This window comes from Dermochelys coriacea, chromosome 23, assembly GCF_009764565.3.
Source record: "Dermochelys coriacea isolate rDerCor1 chromosome 23, rDerCor1.pri.v4, whole genome shotgun sequence".
In the NCBI taxonomy this organism is placed as follows: domain Eukaryota; kingdom Metazoa; phylum Chordata; order Testudines; family Dermochelyidae; genus Dermochelys; species Dermochelys coriacea.
Window position 1 is genome coordinate 17,076,378 of NC_050090.1, and position 18,903 is coordinate 17,095,280.

Genomic DNA, 18,903 nt, shown 5'->3' on the forward strand with positions numbered 1-18,903 from the left:
AAGAGTGGGGGCAACCCCTGCAGGGCTGCTGGCCATACCCCATCCAAACTGCGGGGGTCCTGCTGGGGCCAGGCTGGGTTGGAAGGGGTGTTTCCTCCTGGGAGGAATAACCTGCCCCCAACATGCATGGGGTCAAGGTGGGCTGCCAGCTCAACTCCCCTAAATCATACAGAAAGACTGCCTTGCATGAGTCAGGAGGGGGGCCCCCCGCACCCAGTGCCCTGCCCATTTTTTTTACTCTGGACTTTTTCGAATAAAGGATTTTTAACCCGGATGCAGAGTGGAGGGACTGTCCCAGGGCTGGGGTAACGGGGGGCTGGAGGAGTTTGGTGTCCTGCTCAGGGGGGGAGGGATCGGGGCCAGAACAGGGTCTGCCCTCCCTGCCCCTTCTCTCAGCCACCCACCAGCGCCCAGGCTGCGGGCGAGACCCGGCTCTGGGGAGCGCCGGCTGGGCCAGGTTGCCGCGTGGGGCAGGCCTGCTCCAGCCTGCGACGCTCTGGGGCAGGGGGCCGCCGCGCGCCCTGGGAGCAGGGCCGGGAGGCAAAGCCGGCAGCGCTGGTGGGCAGCGGGCCTGGGGACGGCTTGTAACACCCCGTGGGCGTGACTCAGTTTCCCCGCCTGCCTGCGCATCGGGGCGGGGGCGGGGCTGGGGTCCACCCCCAGGAACGCTCGGGGGGGCAGCCCCCAACGTCTCCTCCGTGTGGCCCCCGGAAGGGGGGTAACGGGACGCTGCCATTGGCTGTCTTTCCCCTTTCCGGGCTCTGATTGGCCGCCGCTCGGCCCGCGCTGTGATTGGCGGAGCGGGGCTCGAGGCGGGGCGAAGCGGAGGGTAGCGGCTAAGGCCCGGCGCGGATGCGGTTGGGGACAAGCGTCCAAGATGGCGGCGGCGCGGCTGGTGCTGGCGGGGCTGGTGCTGGGGGGCGGAGCGCGCCGGTCGGGTCCCGTGCTGGGCTGGTACGGACGCAGGTGCGGGAGGGGCCGCGCGAGCGGGGAGCGCGGAAGGGCCGGGGCGGCGCGGGGGGGCCTGGCGCTCTCCCCCGCTGACCCCCCCTTCTGTGCCCCCCCAGCTCTCTCTGGCCCCCCCTGGCTGACAGCTACGAGGGACACGTGGTCGGCGCGGCCCAGCTGAGCGCGCTCCTCGCCCCCGCGCTGGATCGGGGCCCCCGCAACGTCGTGCTTTTCTGCAGGAGAAGGTGAGACCCCGAAAGAGCCCCCCCGGCCGCCGCCCCCCCCCCGGTGTGTGCGTGTCCGCCCGACCGCTGCCGCGCCCGTCTGCCCTTACCTGTCTTGCTCCTGCTCCTGCCCCTGCCCCTGTGCCCACTGTGCTAGTGGGGCTGAGCCTGGGGGTTCAGCAGCTGGGGTACGTGCCCTGTTGCAGGTGGGTTGGGGGGGCGCTCCAACTGCTGGGGTGTGTCTGGAGTCCCAGCTCCCTGGGGGCTATGGGGCAGGCAATTACTTTGGTGGGGGGCAGTCACACAGGGCTCCCAGAACCCAGCCTGGGCCCTGTCACGGGGGGCGGGGTTTGCTCCCCCGTCCCCTCCCCTCACAGACCCTCTGTAAGGGAAGTAAGCCCAGCTCCCCAGTCATGTGACCAGTGACTGATCTCTGTATAAGATTCCAGCTTTGTCCTTCCCCCCCCCCCCCCCCGCTCCTATAACACCCCCCCCAAAATACCTGCATCATGCCCACGGGGAGGGAGCTTGGCCTGGGGGGGCCTCAAAGTGCCCCACATTAACGCTCTCACCCCCCCCAGCTCAGCCTGGAGGATTTCACGGCATATGGGGGCGTCTTCGGAAACAAGCCCGACAGCGCCCTTCCCCAACCTGGAGGGTGAGCAAGGGGGGCCTTGATAGAGCTGGGGGGCTGCAGGTCGGGGGTGGGGGCCCTTGTGGGGCTGGGAGGGGATAGGTGGCAGAGGCCATGGGTTCAGGGATGGCAGGGGCTACAGGGTGTGGGGCAGGGGATCCAATGAGGCTGTGGGTTGGGGGTGAAGGGCTTGGGGGGGATGGGGCTATGGGTCAGGGGTGAAGGGCTCTGGGGGGCTGTGCGTCAAATGCCTGTCTCTAACTCCCCCCCCCGACACACATACGCAGAGTGCCCTGGCAGGGGCCCCCTCAACTCTGGTGCTCCCAGCTGTGCAGGGGGTGGCAGCTGCCGGCGTCCTGAGGCTGCTGAAGGAGAAGCTAGGGCTGAGCCCCCTGCATGTGGAGCCGGGCACCCTGCGGGGAGCTTCGACTCAATGCCAGCCTGCCCGCCCTGCTGCTGGTGCGGCTTCCCTACACTGCCAGGTATGTGCCCCATGTCCCCCCGATGGCCTGTCCTGCCCTGCCCCCCACAGCCTGCCCGCCCTGCTGCTGGTGCGGCTGCCCTATGCTGCTGGGTACGTGCCCCATGTCCCTCCGATGGCCTGGCCTGCCCTGCCCCCCACGGCCCCCCACAGCCTGCCTGCCCTGCTGCTGGTGTGGCTCCCTACATAGCCTTGTTACATGCCCCATGTCCCCCCCAGTGGCCTGCCCTGCCCCCCAGAGCCTGCCTGCCCTGCTGCTGGTGTGTGGCTGCCCTACATAGCCTTGTTATGCACCCCCATGGCCTCCCACCACCATGGCTTAACCTGTCTGATCTCACCTCTGCCTGCCCTGCCCTGTCCAGCTTCTCCTAGCCTGTCCTGACTTCCCCCCTTCCACAGTCTGGCTGCCCTGCACTGCCCAGGTCTGTGGCTGTGGCTCTGGGTTCACCCCCTAGAGAGTGTGACTGGCTGAGCTGGGGGGACATGGGGTGGAGGTTCCAGCATGGGACCCACTTGGGGGTGGGGGCTGTGGTGTCTTCCCCCCTGATGTGCTGCTTTTCATTTCCAGCTCTAGCCTCATGGCCCCCAAGGAGGTGCTAATGAGCAATGGTGAGTCTGGCCCCCGCACAGCCACTTCCCTTACCAGATCCTCGGTCATCCGCCTTTCCATGGGCTGGATCTGTCTCCCTGCCCCGCATGGCTGGGTCTCCCAGCCTCCCTTCATACCCAGCCCCCATTGCTGGATCCTCCCCCATTTCCCCACTGAAGTGCCCCGGTTGGTGTGGGGAGCAACCCCTCCATGGCCGGTGGGTGGGTCAGGTCAGGGTTTGGGGGCTGGCTGGGGTGGGGAGCCAGGGGTCAGGGCTGTTAACCCTGGACGTGTCTGCCCCCAGATGAGATCATCGGGCAGGTGCTCAGTGCCCTGAAGGAGGACGATGTGCCCTACACGGCGCTGCTGACGGCTGGAGCCCCTCACGAGTATGTCTCTTCCCCCACCCCCACTGACACCCCCCCCCTCCCCTGGCAGGGGGCCCCCCTCACTGGTATGTCCCCACATTAGTGTTCCAGCCCTGGCCATGCACCTCTCCTGGGTATATCCTGGTCACACTGACCACCCCCTTAGCTGCGTACTCTGGTACCCCTCTTCATCCTCCCTTACCTCAGGAAACCTGCCTTAAACTTTGAGCCTGTGCCCCCCAGGTACTTCCCAGCACTGCCCCTCAGCTCTCACCCCACCCTCTCCCCAGGTTCTCCGGGATGTCTCCGGGGTGGCCCCAGCGGGGTGAGCCGCCAGCTGCTGCAGAAGCCAACCCCAGCACCAGTGCAGCACCCCCCGGTGCGGTACCCCCTGACCGGGGAGCACCAGATCCTCTTCTGGGCCCAGAAATTTCTCCGTGGTCTGGGACAACAGTGGGTCGACCTGACACCCCAACATTTGGGGCCGAGGCCTCCGTCAATGTGAGCGGCTCGTCCTGGAGCGCCAGTGACTCCTGGTGAGGAGCGGGGCTGTGGGTTGGGAGTGAGGGGTGCTGGCAGAGCTGGGGGGAACCGAGGGCCGGGTTAGCAATGGGCTGTGGGTTGGGAGTGAGGGGCACTGGGAGAGCTGGGAGGAGCCCAGGACTGGGCTGGCAGGGGGCTGCTGGTTGGGAGTGAGGGGCACCACCAGGGTCACTGTCTCTTTTCCCCTATCCAGGCTGGTGCTGAAGTATGCAAATGTCTTGGGGTCCCCTCTGACTGCTACGTGAGTATTTGGGGGGGCTGGCTAGGCCTGGGAGAGATGTGGTGTCGGCTGGGGAGTGTCACTACATTAACTGGGGGTGCTTGGCATATGTTGGGGGGTGACATGCGAGGGTTGGTTTGGCTGGGGTGGTGGGGGGTAATGGGGGGGAGGTTGCTGAGGTCTGGGGGTTCTGGCTGGATCACAGGGGATGGGTCACTTGATGATTACCTATTCTGTTCATTCTCTCTGGGACACCTGGCACTGGCCACTGTCAGACCTTTGGGCTGACCCAGTATTGCCCTTCTTATGTTCTTATGCTGACCCTCGGGGGGTCAGTCTGGCCCTCGGGTGGCTTTGGGGGGGTCTGGCTGGCCCTCTGGGGGTTCTGGATGAGCTGTTCTCCTCCTCCCCTGCCGCCCCTCCAGGTTCCACATGACCAGCCGGTGGTTCCCTGTGTCAGGCCAGGACTGGTTCCAGCTTAGCCACCTGGAGCTGGCAACGCCCTCAGCCAGGCCCACTGTGTTCAACGCCTCACAGGTGACTGCTCCAGCAACTATGCCTGGCGCGCGCCCACCTCAGCAGCATGCAGGCCTTTGGTGCTGGCCTTCAGCCCACAGCCCAGCCCCGGCTGGGGGGTGCTGCTCCAGGATGTACAGGTACCAGCCGGGATGCTTGGGTTCTCTCCTGGCTCTGGGAGGGGAGTGGGGTCTAGTAGGGGGAGGAGGGGGGCTGGGAGGCAGGATGCCTGGTTCTCTCCTGGCTCTGGGAGGGGCGTTAGGGTCGGCGGAGGAGGGCTAGTAGCCTGGCTTCATCTAATCCCCCTCCTCGTCCCCCCCCAGCTGCAGGGGTTCAACGTGACGGGCCTGCGGTTCTCCTACGCCAGCGACTGTGCCGGGTTCTTTGCACCGGGCACCTGGATGGGGCTGCTCACGGCCCTGCTGCTCGGCGCCATCTTCGCCTGCGGCCTGCACATGCTGCTGAGCCTCAAGACCATGGACCGCTTTGACGACCCCAAGGGGGCCACCATCGCTGTGCCCCAGGGCGAGTAGGGAGGGCCTGGGTCTGCTCCCCCCTGAGCTGGGATCCCCTGGCTCTGTGCACTTGCCCCACCCCCCCCTTGCACTGGGGCCTGCTCTGTGTGCTGGCCGTGCCCTCCTCCCCCGCTCTGTCCCAAGCTCCACACAGCAGGTTTAAGGGGGGGTGGGGGAAATCCAGCATCTCCCCCAACCCTGCCCTGCCTCTGCCCAGGGGGCTCCCAGTGCTTGGGGTGGGGGGGGGGCAGGCTGGGGGTTGTAGACCCCCCTTGCTCTCCTGTCATCCCCATGGCTGCTGTCACCTGGGAGCGACCCCCCTACCCCCCCCTGCTGTGCATTGACTCCCCAACTGCTGGGCTGGGGACTGATCCCTTATTTATTGGGGGGCTACTAGGCCCCCCATCCTCTCCCCCCAGCCCCTTAATAAAGAATGTCTGGGCCTGCCTCTATGTCTGTCTGTCTGTCCAGGGGGACGCAGGGAGCCAGGAGGGGGGGCGTGGGATTACTTTCTCTGGCGGAGGGAGCTGGGGTGGTGTCACGAAAGGACTCACTGGTGGCGGAAGGATCGCGGGTAGCCGTGGAGAGACATAAACCTGGGTCTTATTCTGGCGGAGGGAGACAAACTCCTGGGGGTGGTGCGCAAAAGAACTTACTTATCCGGCGGAAGAATCGGGGCGGATCAGCTGGAAGCGACGGTGACGCGGCAATTCGGCACTAGGTTTGGCCGGTGGAGGGATACCGTGCGTCGCTTTCCATATCGGCACTCTCTTGGCGGAAGGTGCCACCTGTGGCGGTGAAGGGGCCCTGCCCCGGGGCTTGACTGCTGGCGGAGGGGGCTGTACGGTGGAGATCGGCTGAAGTGCCTTCGCCGGGACTCGTTTGCAGGCGGAGGGATTCGGGGTGTGGTAGGAAGAGGCCGGAACTCGTTTCCAGGCGGAGGGATCTGGGGCGGCCGGAGCTGCGGTCCAGGCTGGCTCCGCTGGAGCGGGGGAGGTGGTCTGGTCCTGCCGCCATGGATGAGGCCTACGACGTGATCGTGCTGGGCACCGGGCTGACCGTGAGTCTGGGGGTGGCTCCCCATTGCACATCCCAATGCACCTCCTGCAACCTCCCTTTGCACCCCCGGGTGTGGGACCTCCTGCAGACTCCCTATTGCAACTCCCCCAAGGCAACCCCTGCACCCCCTCATTGCACCCCCTGCAACTTCCCTTTGCACCCCTGAGTGTGGGACCTCCTGCGGACCCCCTATTGCAACTCCCCCAAGGCAACCCCTGCACTCCCTGCAACCTCTCTTTGCACCCCAGGTGTGGGACCCCCTGCGAACCCCCTATTGCAACTCTTCCAAGGCAACCCCTGCACATCCCCCGGGCATGGCAAACCCCATTACAGCCCCTAATGTACCCCACTGCAACCCGTGCACCCTCCCCACTGCAGCTCCCCCATTGCACCCATTTCTGGGTACCCTGCTGGACACCCCCGCCATTGCAATCTTTACTCTTTCTCTCTATGTCTCCCTCTTCTACCCGTATCCCTCAGCCTGCCACAGTAATACCTCCATCCCCACGTCTCCTTCATGTGCACCCCTCTACTGCACCCACTTCTAGGCACCCCACTAGACTCTTATTGGAACCTCCCCCACTGTTCTCCCCTTTCTATGCTCGCCCTGTATCCCCTCCCTGGGGTAGCAACCCTAACCCATCACCCGTCATTCAGGACTCCCATGCACCCAGCTCCCCCAGCACCCTGCAAATGGGGTACCCCCCATTAATACTCCCTTGCATCTCTGGCAAGGGAGGGGTGGGAAGTGCCCCCCCCGGTTCTCTCTCTGTCAGCCCCTCCAGGATCACAGAGCCTGCCCCCTCCCCTTGTCTTCCCTGCAGCTCACAGCCGGGTGCACCCAGCCAATGGTGCCGTGCAGTGCCCCCTTACCACTCCCACCTAGCTCTTGGCAGCTGGAGACATCTTACCTTTGCACCCCAAAGCTGGCTGTGCAAAAAGTGCCCCTCCGATTAATCTCCTCGAGAGTCACTAACCCCCCCAGCACACCAGGTACAACTGGGCTGCCCCATGCCTGCCCCCCTTCCACATCGCAGCCTCCTGCCCCATCCCGGATCGGGGCTGGCACCCCCTAGAGGAAAGGCCCTGGGCCCCGTTCCTTGCCCTGCCCCCCCCGGGCCGGATGGGAGCCAGGGCTCTGAGGTGGGGGGGTCCCCGGCGGCTCTGGCACTGACCCTTCCCGTGCCCCCCAGGAATGCATCCTGTCGGGGATCATGTCGGTGAACGGGAAGAAGGTTCTGCACATGGACCGGAATCCCCACTACGGGGGAGAGAGCTCCTCCATCACCCCCCTGGAGGAGGTATGGGTCTGGGCCCTGGGGTGTGGGGGCACAGGGGAGTGCATTTCAGGGGAGCTGGTTTGTGGTTGTGGGCCCCAGAGGAAACGGGTTTGATGGGGCAGGGGCTGGTTCAAGATGGGGTCTGTTTGCAGGGGCATGGGGATCCTCTGAAGGAGAGGGTTTGAGGTGGAGGGCAGATTTGGGGATGCAGGGGTTCCCCAGCAGGAGGACATGCGGGGCTGGTGCGGGGGTGCCGGAGGGGACTGGGACAGGCGGCTCTAACTCTCTTCTCCCCCCCCCCAGCTGTATAAACGCTTTGGGCTCCCCGAGGGGCCCCCCGAGTCCATGGGGCGTGGCCGGGACTGGAACGTTGACCTGATCCCCAAATTCCTCATGGCCAACGGTAAGGGGATGCCCGGGGGAGTGGGAGCCTCAGAAATGGTGGGGTTTGGGGGAAGGGTGGGGTGTCGCTCCAGTGCCCCCCCTCACTGTCGTGCTCCCCCCCCCCCCACCCCCAGGCCAGCTGGTGAAGATGTTGCTGTACACGGAGGTGACCCGGTACCTGGACTTCAAGGTGGTGGAGGGGAGCTTCGTCTACAGGGGGGGGCAGGTACACAAGGTGCCCTCCACCGAGACTGAGGCGCTGGCGTCCAGTGAGTGACACCCCCCCCATGGCCCCCATTCCTGGGAGTCCCCCACTGCCTGCTCCGAGAGGACCCCCCACTGCCCCCTTCCTGGCACTACTGCCCCCCCCCCGCCTCCCCAATGGGATCCTCCCCACGAAGGAAGTCACCCATTGCTCTGGGGACCCCCTGCTGTCCATCCGCCCTAGACTGCAGTGAGTTAGTGCCTCCCTGCAAGGGGAACGTGCCCTCTGACCCCCCCCACGGTCCTCCCCCATGGCCCCGTCCCCTGAGGTGATGAGGGAGCCCTCCAGCCTGGTTTTCCTCCCCCCACATGGCACCCTGCTCCGACCCCAGTGCTTCTCTGGCCACCGCTAGTCCCTTCCCCCCATCACTAACAGCCCCCCCCCATCCCCCGCAGATCTCATGGGCATGTTCGAGAAGCGCCGGTTCCGGAAGTTCCTTGTCTTCGTGGCCAATTTGACGAGAACGACCCCCAGACACTGGAGGGGGTCGACCCCCTGGGACCCCCATGCGGGACGTGTACGAGCGCTTCGACCTGGGGCAGGACGTGATTGACTTCACGGGCCACGCACTGGCCTTGTATCGCACTGACGAGTGAGTTGTGGGGCCCACCCGGCTCCGGAGCTGGCCCTGGGGGGACCATGCCTGGTTCTGGGGGGGGGGGCGTCTGGCTCCCCCCGCCCCTCCCCGGCGTCATATCCCTGCAGCAAGTCCCCCGGGAGAGGTAGACACCCCCCTTCCCAACCAGCTTCCTGCCCAGGGGTCGCTCCAAATGTCCAGGCAAGGGACGTGGCCATTGTCTCCTGGGGGGCCCAGCCCCTGCTGCCCAGACATCTCTGGATCTCTGCAAAGATCATCCCACCCCTGCCTAGTTAGCTGTGCAGCTCGTGGGGAAACTGAGGCACTCACACTATTCATACGAAATATAAAACCCCCTGCCCTGGACTCCCCACCCAGCTCTGCAGGTGCCCCTCACTCCCAACACGCAGTCCCAGCCCTGGGCCCCCCTCACCCCGTCTCTCCCCGCAGTTACCTGGATCAGCCCTGCCTGGAGACCATTAACCGAATCAAGCTGTACAGCGAGTCGCTGGCCCGTTACGGGAAGAGCCCCTACCTCTACCCACTCTACGGGCTGGGGGAACTGCCACAAGGGTTCGCCAGGTGCGTTGTGGGGGACAGGGGTTGTGCAACGCAACGGGGGGCTCCATCATGGGGGGAGGTTGTGAGGGGGATGGCAGAGAGCTCAGGGGGTGCATGTCAGATGGGACCCCGATGTGGGGGCCGCGCCTGGTTTCCATGGTCTCTGTCCCCACGCAGGCTCAGCGCAATCTACGGGGGCACCTACATGCTGAACAAGCCCGTGGATGAGATCGTCATGGAGAATGGCCAGGTCGTGGGGGTCAGGTCGGAGGGGGAGGTGAGCGGGGGGTGCAGAGGGGGCGGGGGGAGCAGGGGGGAGGCAATCCTAGCAACCCCCAGTCCAACACACACAGTGATTTTGGGGGGGGTCCCCACTAGCCCCCCCGTTAAATCTGAAGGGGGGTTCTCTGGTGTTCATCAGTGACCCCTGCCCAGGGTATCAGGGGGCTGGCTTGTTTGTCAGGGGCTGGGTTTGGGGTGCTTCTTCCCTGGGGAGGGGGGCTCAGGCCCAACCCCCAGTGTCTGCCCCCATTTCTCCTTCTCCTGGGGGAGGGGTTGCCTGTCACCTCCCCCTCCCTCCGGGCCCGGTTCCTGGCTCTGCTTTGGGGTACCCCTTGAGGGGGCTGCTTTACCCAGCAGGGAATTTGGGGGATGGCGGGGGGTGTGAGCCAGGCTGGGGGGTTTCCCACCTCTCTCTGGGCTCAGGCCAGGAGGCGGGGGTGCTGAATTCCTGTCCCTGCCAGATGGCACGGTGCAAGCAGTTGATCTGCGACCCCAGCTATGTGCCAGAGCGAGTTCGTCAAGCCGGCCGGGTCGTCCGTGTCATCTGCATCCTGAGCCACCCCATCCATGGCACCAGCGAGGCCGGCTCCTGCCAGATCATTCTGCCCCAGAACCAGCTGGGCCGCAAGTCAGGTCAGCGCTGGGAGGAGACCGGGACTGGGCCCATCCATGGGAGCCTCCAACCCCCCTGTGGCATCATGCAGGGGACAGACTGGGGGGGGCCACGACACGGGGGTGGGCACCGTGGGGGAGGATGGGCCAGCCAGCACACTGAGCGCCCTACGGGCCTCTACAGGCGACTGGGTCACTGCAGGGGCACCGCCAGCTGCATTTCCTCGTCTCCCTGGCCCTTCGTTAACTGGGCAGACTCTGGGGGAAACTGAGGCACGCCCGCTATTCCTACGAAGCCTCATGACCCATCTCCCCTGCCCCCCAGATATCTACGTCTGTCTGGTTTCCTGGGCCCACAACGTGGCTGCACCTGGGAAGTTCATCGCCATCGTCAGCACCACGGTGGAGACGCTGGAGCCGGAGCGGGAGGTGGAGCCGGCGCTGGAGCTGCTGGAGCCCATTGACCAGAAGTGAGGCGGGGGGATAGGGAGCCAGGTGAAGGGCTGGGACTTGGGGCAGGAGCCTGGAACCCAGTGGGGAGGGGTGTGGGGGGGGGGGTCCTTGGGGTGCAGCCCCCCAAATCCACTAGCCTGTGGTGTCCCTCACCCTGGGCCTCCCAGGAGAGGCGTCTCCCAGCCCCCGTCATGGCCCTGTGCAGGCCCATGGGACAATAACGCGCAGCAGATCCGGACTCGCCACACGCCCTGCCCCCCGGCTTTGTACCAAACGCACCATCGGTGAATGAGAGGGCCCCAGGGTGCTGCCTGAGGAGCAGAGCCCCCGGGGGGAGATGCTGCTTGGCCAGGTGAGCTGGAAAGTGGGGGAGGGAGGAGCTCTGGGGGGTAAAGGCCTCTGATGGGGGCTGTGAGAGCTGTGACTCACCCCCTCCCCCCTTCCTTGGCAGGTTTGTGGCCATCAGTGACTTGTATGATCCCACGGATGATGGCACAGAGAGCCAGGTGAATACCCCCCCGCAGGGGAATTCCCGTCCCACCCCCTCCCCTCCCCTCGTGGGTCGTCCCATCCCCCACCCCCCCTTGCTACAGTGTGTTGGGGGGGGTGCCAAAATCTGCAGATGATACAAAACTATGCAAGATAGTTAAGTCCCAGGCAGGCTGCAAAGAGCTGCAAAAGGATCTCTCAGAACTGGGTGACAGGGCAACAAAATGGCAGGTGAAATTCAATGCTGATAAATGCAAAGTGATGCACATGGGGAAACATAATCCCAGCTAGACCTATACAATGAGGGGGGCTAAATTAGCTGTTACCTGAGAGGGGAATTTTGGAGTCATTGTGGCTAGTTCTCTGAACACATCCGCTCAATGGGCAGCAGCTGTCAAAAAAGCGAACAGAATGTTGGGAATCGTTAGGAAAGGGATAGATAATAAGACGGAAAATATCATGTTGTCTCTCTATAAATCCATCATACGCCCACACTTTGAATACTGCGTGCAGCTGGGATCCGCTCCATCTCAAAATGATAAATTGGAACTGGAAAAGATACAGCAAAGGGCAACAAAAATGAACAGCAGTATGGAACGGCTGCCATACGAGGAGAGACTAATAAAACTGGGATTTTTCAGTTTGGAAAAGAGACGACTAAGGGGGGATGGGATAGAGGGCTATAAAATCATGACCAGTGTGGAGAAAGTAAATAAGGAAGTGTTATTTACCCCTTCTCATAACACATGAACATGGGCTAACTATATGAAATGAATAGGCAGCAGGTTTAACACAAACAGAAGGAAGTATTTCTTCACACAAGGCACAGTCAACCTGTGGAACTCCTTGCCAGAGAATGTTGTGAAGGCCAAGACTATAACTGGCTTCAAATAAGAACTAGATAAGTTCATGGAGGTCAGGTTCCTCAATGGCTATTAGCCAGGATGGGTAGCGATGGGGCCCTAGCCTCTGTTTGCCAGAAGCTGGGACTGGACGACGGGATGGATCACTTGATATTCCCTGTTCTGTTCATTTCCACTGGGGAACCTGGCATTGGCAATGGTCAAAAGACGGGATACTGGGCTAGATGGACCTTTGGTCTGACCCAGCGTGGCCGTTCTGATGCTGCATCAGGGGTGTCCATGGGCTGGGGCTGTCATGGTGCTGATGGGGGATGGATGCATGGTAGGTAGGGGGTGTCCTGGGGGTGGAGCAGGGAAGGGAGCAAGTGCAAACTCCCCCCCCCCCCCCGTGACACTGTGTTCATCTCCCCGCCCCAGATTTTCTGCTCCCGGTCGTACGATGCCACCACCCACTTCGAGACGACCTGTGACAACATCAAGGACATTTACCGGCGCATGGTCGGCACTGCCTTTGACTTCGAGAGCATGAAACGGCGCCAGAGCCATGTCTTTGGGGAGGATGAGCAGTGATCCCTGCTGGGGCCAGCTGGGACCCCCCCTCTCCACCAAGGCCTGCTCCCCCCAGCACAGGGACCAGCTGTGACTTCTCCCCCATCTGCACCAGGACCACTCCCCCCGACCGGGGCCAGCTGTGACTCTTCCCCCCCCCAAATTCAGTACCTCCCTAAGTACCAGGAACAGTTGCAGCCCATCACCCCCAAATCCCCCCACCCCACAGCTGCTGCCCCAAGCAGGGACCAAGCCTGGCACTACACCGACCCTCATCACCCCCCGGGGGTATCTTGTTCTGCCCCCTCTTTCCTAGGGGCGGCTCTGTAGGGCACCTCTAAGGCCCAGGATACCTTCCCCCTACATTGGGAGGCAGGGGAGATGTCTTGGTGTGTGGGGGGGGGGGTCACCCTACTCTCCCAAAGCTGGTCCCATTTCCCCTGCGACCCCCCCCGGTCTCGTATCCGCCCCCCGCCGTAGCCATGTAGAGGGGCAGGTTCCTGTATGTCATGGGGGGGCAGTGCTTCCCCCCAGCACCTGCTGCTCGCTGTAATTTATTTTAAGTTATTATTAATACTGGACCAAGGCCAAGAGACGGAAGAGCTGGAGGGGCACTGCAGCCCCTGATCCCAGGGGGGGCTCTGGCTGGGGTATGCCCCCCAGGTCCCACACTGTCCTTGTTTAACAATGACTGTAAGGGGGGAAGGCTTGGTTCCCCCCCGCTGCTCAATCGTGACCAGGCAATAAAGTTACTTTAGTCTAACCATGCTCCTGCCTCCTAAGGGTGGGAAGAGGGGAGTGGCTGATACCTGGCGTGGGTGGGCGGGAACCTGGGTTGGGGGTGGGGGGGCAGATGGTGGCACATGGGGGGGGTGGGTATCTGGGTTGGGGGTGCAGATGGCGGCACATGGGGGCCGGGTACCTGGGTCAGGGGGAGAAGGCGGCACATGAGGGGGCGGGTACCTGGGGTGGGGGCATGGATGGCAGCACATGGGGGGTTGGGTACCTAGGCCAGGGGGGCGGATGGAGGGGCAGATGGTGGCACATGGGGGCTGGTTACCTGGGTCGGGGGGGCGGATGGGGGGCAGGTACCTGGGCCGGGGGGGCAGATGACGGCACACGGGGAGGACCCACAGTCCCGTTGCTGGTTTGACGCTGGGGCGGGGGGGTCGCCCCTGCGGTACAACCACGCTCCCGCCTCCCTCTCCGCCTTGCGGTGATCGCCCACTCCCGGCAGCCTCTGCGGCTCCCTCCGGGCACCGCACAACGTGATTTGCATAATGGGGGCGGAGCAGCGGCTGCCCTGCGTCACTCGGTGAATGGCGCGTGCGGTTGACGTCGCGTCAGCTGGGTGCTGCGGAGCTGACTCTGGGTCCTGCGGGCCCGACCGGAAACGCCGCCGGGACCCCCCCACGTGATACGCCGGGAAACCCCCCTCGAGACCCCTCCCGTGTCACCCGCTAGGGCTTCCCCAGCCCCCCCGGCTCCAGAGACCCCCCCAGCCTCGGCCCCAGACCCCCGGCTCCAGAGACCCCCCTCACCCCCCAGCCTCTGCCCCAGAGCCGTGCTATCTCCAGCCCCCTTCTGCCCCGGGCCCCCCCCCAGCCCCCCGGGATTCCCTGTTTCCAGGGACTTCCCCAGCCTTTGCAACCTGCCACCTGCCTAGGGACCGCCCCCCCCAGCCCCCGCCCAGTGACCTCCCTGCCTTTCCCCCCATATCCAGGGACCACCAGGCCCCAGCCGGCCACAGGGCTCCTGACCTCCCCCTATTACTTCCCCTCCACTGACCCCTCCTTGGGTCCCTCCTCAGCCCCCCCCCGGCACCTCGTGGGTTGTGGTCCCCCACCTGCTCTCTCTGCCTTGGGGTCCCCTCAGCCCCCCCCAACATGGCGCAGTACAAGGGGGCGGCCAGCGAGGCCGGCCGGGCCCTGCAGCTGATGAAGAAGCGGGAACGGCAGCGGGAGCACATGGAGCAGATGAGACAGCGCATAGCAGAGGTGGGGGGCTAGGGGGGGCAGAGGGATCAGGGATACAGAGCTACTGGGGCAATGTTGACATAGGGGAGGAGAAGGGGGAGGACAGATGGGGATCCTAAGGAATAGGGGCAGGTCCTCTGGGGGTGGGGACAGTATCGGGGGGGTGCAGCTGGGGGCAGAAGTGGGGAAAGTGCAGAGACCTGGGAGAGGAGGTAGGACATGTTGGGCAGAACGGCCCCCCAATTCCTCATGCCCCAAACCCCCCACAGGAGAACATCATGAAGTCGAACATCGATAAGAAGTTCTCCGCTCATTACGACGCAGTGGAAGCAGAACTAAAATCCAGCACTGTGGGTGAGTGTGGGTAGGGGACCCAGAAGTCTGGGCTTCCCCCCCCAAAAAAATAAACTAGACCCCACTCCCCTCCCAGAGCTGGGGAGAGAACCCAGGAGTCCTGGCTCTCAGCCCCCCCTTGCTCCAGTGCTGGGAGAGAACCCAGGTGTCCTGACATACCCCCCCCCCCCAGGACTGGTGACCCTGAACGACATGAAGGCCAAGCAGGAGGCGCTGGTGAAGGAGCGGGAGAAGCAGCTGGCCAAGAAGGAGCAGTCCAAGGAACTGCAGCTGTGAGTGGGGCGCTGGGGGGTGGTGTCTGACTGCTGGGCTCCCCTGCCAACCTGGGGGGGCGGGATCTGTAGGGGGAGGGGGTCACTGTGTGTCCTCTCTGATGGAGGGGGCCCTTTTTAGGGGGTATTTCCTGTCAGGGGACCTCAGCTCCTCAGGCTTCCGCTCTTCTCTCCAAGGTGGGGACCCATGTCTGGGGGCCCTGTTGGGGGACTGATCCCCCTGTGCTATGGGGCACCGACCACCGGGTTTGAGGTTCCCAAGGGACACTGACCCCTGTCATTGGATGCTGGACCCTCTTTACTCCCCCCCCCAGGAAGCTGGAGCGGCTGCGGGAGCGGGAGCGGAAGCAGGAGCAGAAACGGAAGATCTCCAGTCTGTCCTTCACCCTGGACGAGGAGGAGGAGGAGGAGGAAGAGCAGCTGGAGGAGGAAGAGCCGGAGCTGGAGAAAGAGGGTGGGATGGGATGGGATGGGAGGGCTGGGCTATAAGGGGCACTGTGGGGCCAGGCTGGTGGTGGGGTGTGTAAGGGAGTTGGGGGGCTGTAGGGGGCGCTGTCGGACAAGGGGCAGTCATAGGAGGTGCGGTCAGGGGCTGGGGAAGCAGGGCAGCCTGGGAGTGGGTCCATGCGGGGACTGTATGGGGTGGTGTCGGGGGGGGGCATAGGGGCAGCAGGGAGGAGTTGGGGGGTCTCATTCCCGTTCTCCCCACAGAGCTACCCCCCAAGAAGCGCAAACTGGGAAAGAATCCAGACGTGGACACCAGCTTTCTGCCGGATCGGGACCGTGAGGTACGTGCCCACCGCAGCCAGGACTGCAAGGTACTGCCCTGCCCCCCCCCTTCAGACCGCGAGGTACGGCCCCATCCCCCTCCCTGCCCCCCAGCTGGGACTGTGAGGTGAACATCATAGATCAACATCACATACTCCCTTACCCCAAGCCGGAACACCAGGGTAAGGCCCTCCCCAACTGAGCTGTATCTCCCCCCCCACAGGAGGAGGAGAACCGCCTGCGTGAGGAGCTGCGCCAGGAGTGGGAGGCCAAGCAGGAGAAGATCAAGAGTACATGGCCAGGGGAACTGCACGCCACTGGGTCCTGGGGAGATGCTGGCAGCTAGGCCTGGTGGGGAGATGGGATGGGAGGGGGGTTGGAGCCATTAGTGGGTTTGGGGGGGGTACAGAAGGGGGAGGATTCTGGCTGTCAGGGGGCATTGGGGAAGGAGGTTGTAGCTGAGGGGATTGGGGGGAGGACTGTCCCCTCCCCCCATTGACCCATGCCTCTTCCCCTCCCCTAGGCGAGGAGATTGAAATCACCTTCAGCTACTGGGATGGCTCTGGCCACCGGCGCACGGTCAAGGTGAGTGGGGGGAGGCAGAGGAGCTGTCCCAGCCCTGTAGGGGAGATGGATGGGGGAGGAAGAGGGTAGGATGGGGAGAAGGAGGAAGGGCTGTCTCAGCCTTGACCTCCCCCATTTCCCCCCCCCCCAGATGAAGAAGGGGAACACCATGCAGCAGTTCCTGCAGAAAGCCCTCGAGATCCTGCGCAAGGACTTCAGCGAGCTCAGGTTGGGGGGTGGGTGTGGCCAGGGCAGGTGCATACTGGGGAGGTGGGTTGAGGATGGCATTTGGGGGTGGGGACAGGGACAGCAAGGAGCGCTGGGGTGGAGGGACCTGGCAGAAGAGCTGGGGGGGGAAGGGGGCGTGGTCCTCTCTCCTGCCCCTGGCCGTTCTGACAACTGCCTCCCACCCCAGGTCAGCCGGAGTGGAGCAGCTCATGTACATCAAGGAGGACCTAATCATCCCCCATGTAAGTGGCTCCCAGGGTCCTCCGCTCACACCCCCTGCCCCAGGAGCTGTGCAGTGGCCATTACATGCCCTCCCAAGTCCTGCTCCTGAGAGGGTTAGTGCCCATTCCCCTGAGCCTCAGCCCAGATTTGAGGGCAGCATCTCCCCCCGTGCACACACATAGGTCAACTGCAGGGGGAGGGGTTCTCCCCTGCCAGCTGGAATGTGACAAACGGGATTATTAGCTTATTAGCACAGAAATCAGGGACTTTTAGTGACATCTGTCTTGGGGGGGCATCCAGGGCTGCACTGACACCACCACCCCCAGGCTGGTCCTTGCAGGGGCTGGTCTCTCACTGCAGCACCAAGGGATGTGGAATTTTAACTCTTTCCCTCCCCCCTCTGCCAGCATCACAGCTTCTACGACTTCATTGTGACTAAAGCAAGAGGGAAAAGTGGTGAGTCTCTCTTCCCTCTCCCCCCCATGGCCTCTGATCTCATTCCCCTGGGGGATGGGGGTGGTACACAGGAGGGGGGGGAAGAATCCCCAAGAGACAGGAAGGAGACAACTAACCTCCCCCCCAACTCCCTAGGGCCGCTCTTCAACTTCGATGTTCATGAGGATGTGAGACTCCTGAGTGATGCCACTGTGGAGAAGGATGAGGTGAGGAACAGGCCCAGGTGCAGGGGTGAGAGCCAGCCCCAGCCCCAGCCCCACTCAGCTCTTTCTCCCCCCTGCAGTCCCATGCTGGGAAGGTCGTCCTGCGCAGCTGGTATGAGAAGAACAAGCACATCTTCCCGGCCAGCCGCTGGGAGCCCTATGACCCTGAGAAGAAGTGGGACAAGTACACAGTGAGTTTGGGGGCAGGTGCTTGTGGGCGGGTGGCAAGGCAGCACTGAGCTGCCACCTCCCCCTATAATTCTCTCTGTCTTTTCCCAGATCCGATGATAGGCGCTAGCTCTGGATTCCTGCCTGTGGCACCCATGGTGGTCATATTCTCTCCTCACCCAAATAAATCTGTTTTCCATCCCCTCTCCAGCTGTTGTAGCTTACTTATTCAACAGGGCAATTGCTTAAAAGGGGGGAGATCTTGTTCTATTCCTAGTGAAAATATAAATACACACAGAAGCTGGGCACACTCAACTAGCCACTTATTATGGTACTGTATGTAATTCCTTCAAGGCTATGTCCTGGAGTCCCTGGGCAATGCTCCCTTCCTCAACCTTACTATAATTGAAAGTTTCATATATCACGTTGTGTGGTTGCTTCACTTCAGCAGATAGGTATTGTAGTTGTAAGAACGCTTGATAGGCCAGTCTCTACATAAAAGAATAAATGGACACGAAGTAAAACTATTTCCTCATGTTTATTTCTCCCCCCCCCCCCCCACTGTTCCTCACATGTTCAATGGTCTATCAGGTTTCAGAGAAGCAGCCGTGTTAGTTTGTATTCACAAAAAGAAAAGGAGTACTTGTGGCATCTTAGAGACTAACAAATTTATTTGAGTATAAGCTTTTTGTGAGCTACAGCTCACTTCAGCAGGTGCATTTAGTGGAAAATCTTGACATCTGATTTGTCCATTTATTATTTTACATAGACTGTCCAGACCTAAAAGTGGCAATACTTCAAAATTTGCAAACTGGATACAATTAACTTAGGCTTGAATAAAGACTGGGAGTGGATGGGTATCTCAGATGTTCTTGTCAATGGCTGGAAATGGGCCATCATGATTATCACTACAGTTACACCTATTGTTTCATGTTCTCTGTGTATATAAATCTCCCCACTGTATTTTCCACTGCATGCATCGCTTATGCTCAAATGTGCCACGAGTCCTCCTGTTCTTCTTACCTGATCAGCCTAACACGGCTGCTACCCTGAAATCTGTCACAAATGTCCTGAAACATATTTCATTGCTCAATTAAAGTTGGCTAGTCAAGCATCTTATAATTTTGCACACCTCTGGTCTCATGCACTTCTTGATCGAGCTGCTCAGGCCAACAGAGCCACTTGCACCAAAACACCAAGCAGCAGCGCTAGGCTACCAGCTGGGAAACAGGGGCAGTGTCTCTCACCTCCGGGGGGTGGGGGTGGAGGGGGAGGTATCA

At 62.5% G+C, this 18,903-nt stretch overlaps 3 protein-coding genes across 6 annotated transcripts; all 3 read left to right on the forward strand.

Moving 5' to 3' along the window:
• The first annotated feature begins 813 nt into the window (after positions 1-813).
• ATP6AP1 (ATPase H+ transporting accessory protein 1) lies at positions 814-5,482 on the forward strand. The gene is given in 11 exon segments (XM_043501357.1): positions 814-966; positions 1,068-1,193; positions 1,754-1,829; positions 2,094-2,225; positions 2,227-2,288; positions 2,856-2,896; positions 3,181-3,265; positions 3,535-3,780; positions 3,981-4,028; positions 4,433-4,663; positions 4,847-5,482. Coding segments are annotated over 11 exon segments (1,155 nt in total). The 5' UTR covers positions 814-877; the 3' UTR covers positions 4,866-5,482.
• A 353-nt stretch (positions 5,483-5,835) lies between these two features.
• GDI1 (GDP dissociation inhibitor 1) lies at positions 5,836-13,175 on the forward strand. The gene is given in 13 exon segments (XM_038381481.2): positions 5,836-6,098; positions 7,291-7,398; positions 7,681-7,780; positions 7,896-8,030; positions 8,422-8,475; positions 8,478-8,519; positions 8,522-8,618; positions 9,054-9,185; positions 9,342-9,441; positions 9,908-10,079; positions 10,384-10,528; positions 10,963-11,017; positions 12,281-13,175. Coding segments are annotated over 13 exon segments (1,338 nt in total). The 5' UTR covers positions 5,836-6,053; the 3' UTR covers positions 12,434-13,175.
• Positions 13,176-14,018: 843 nt separating this feature from the next.
• Positions 14,019-17,829, forward strand: FAM50A (family with sequence similarity 50 member A). 4 transcript variants are annotated; one of them, XM_043501360.1, is made up of 14 exons: positions 14,031-14,256; positions 14,288-14,409; positions 14,658-14,742; positions 14,915-15,014; positions 15,329-15,468; positions 15,726-15,802; positions 16,006-16,072; positions 16,306-16,367; positions 16,498-16,574; positions 16,762-16,816; positions 17,204-17,252; positions 17,388-17,458; positions 17,536-17,646; positions 17,735-17,829. In XM_043501360.1, the coding sequence occupies exons 2-14, from the start codon at positions 14,299-14,301 to the stop codon at positions 17,741-17,743; spliced, it is 1,014 nt and encodes a 337-aa protein (XP_043357295.1). In that variant the 5' UTR covers positions 14,031-14,256; positions 14,288-14,298; the 3' UTR covers positions 17,744-17,829. The 4 variants fall into 4 exon arrangements, 3 of the variants coding, with proteins under 3 accessions (XP_043357296.1, XP_043357297.1, XP_043357295.1); XR_006276751.1 differs by lacking the exon at positions 17,735-17,829 and having other exon boundaries at positions 14,022-14,256; positions 16,498-16,634; positions 16,737-16,816; positions 17,536-17,576; XM_043501362.1 differs by lacking the exons at positions 17,204-17,252; positions 17,388-17,458; positions 17,536-17,646; positions 17,735-17,829 and adding an exon at positions 17,018-17,038 and having other exon boundaries at positions 14,023-14,256; positions 16,762-16,912.
• The last annotated feature ends 1,074 nt before the right edge of the window (positions 17,830-18,903 follow it).

Bases quoted from the DNA above. Each gene is read 5' to 3' on its own strand.
- FAM50A (XM_043501360.1), top strand. From the start codon at position 14,299: ATGGCGCAGTACAAGGGGGCGGCCAGCGAGGCCGGCCGGGCCCTGCAG. The intron at 15,015-15,328 runs GTGAGTGGGGCG...TCCCCCCCCCAG, and splicing joins CAGTCCAAGGAACTGCAGCT to GAAGCTGGAGCGGCTGCGGG. The intron at 15,469-15,725 runs GTGGGATGGGAT...TTCTCCCCACAG, and splicing joins GCCGGAGCTGGAGAAAGAGG to AGCTACCCCCCAAGAAGCGC.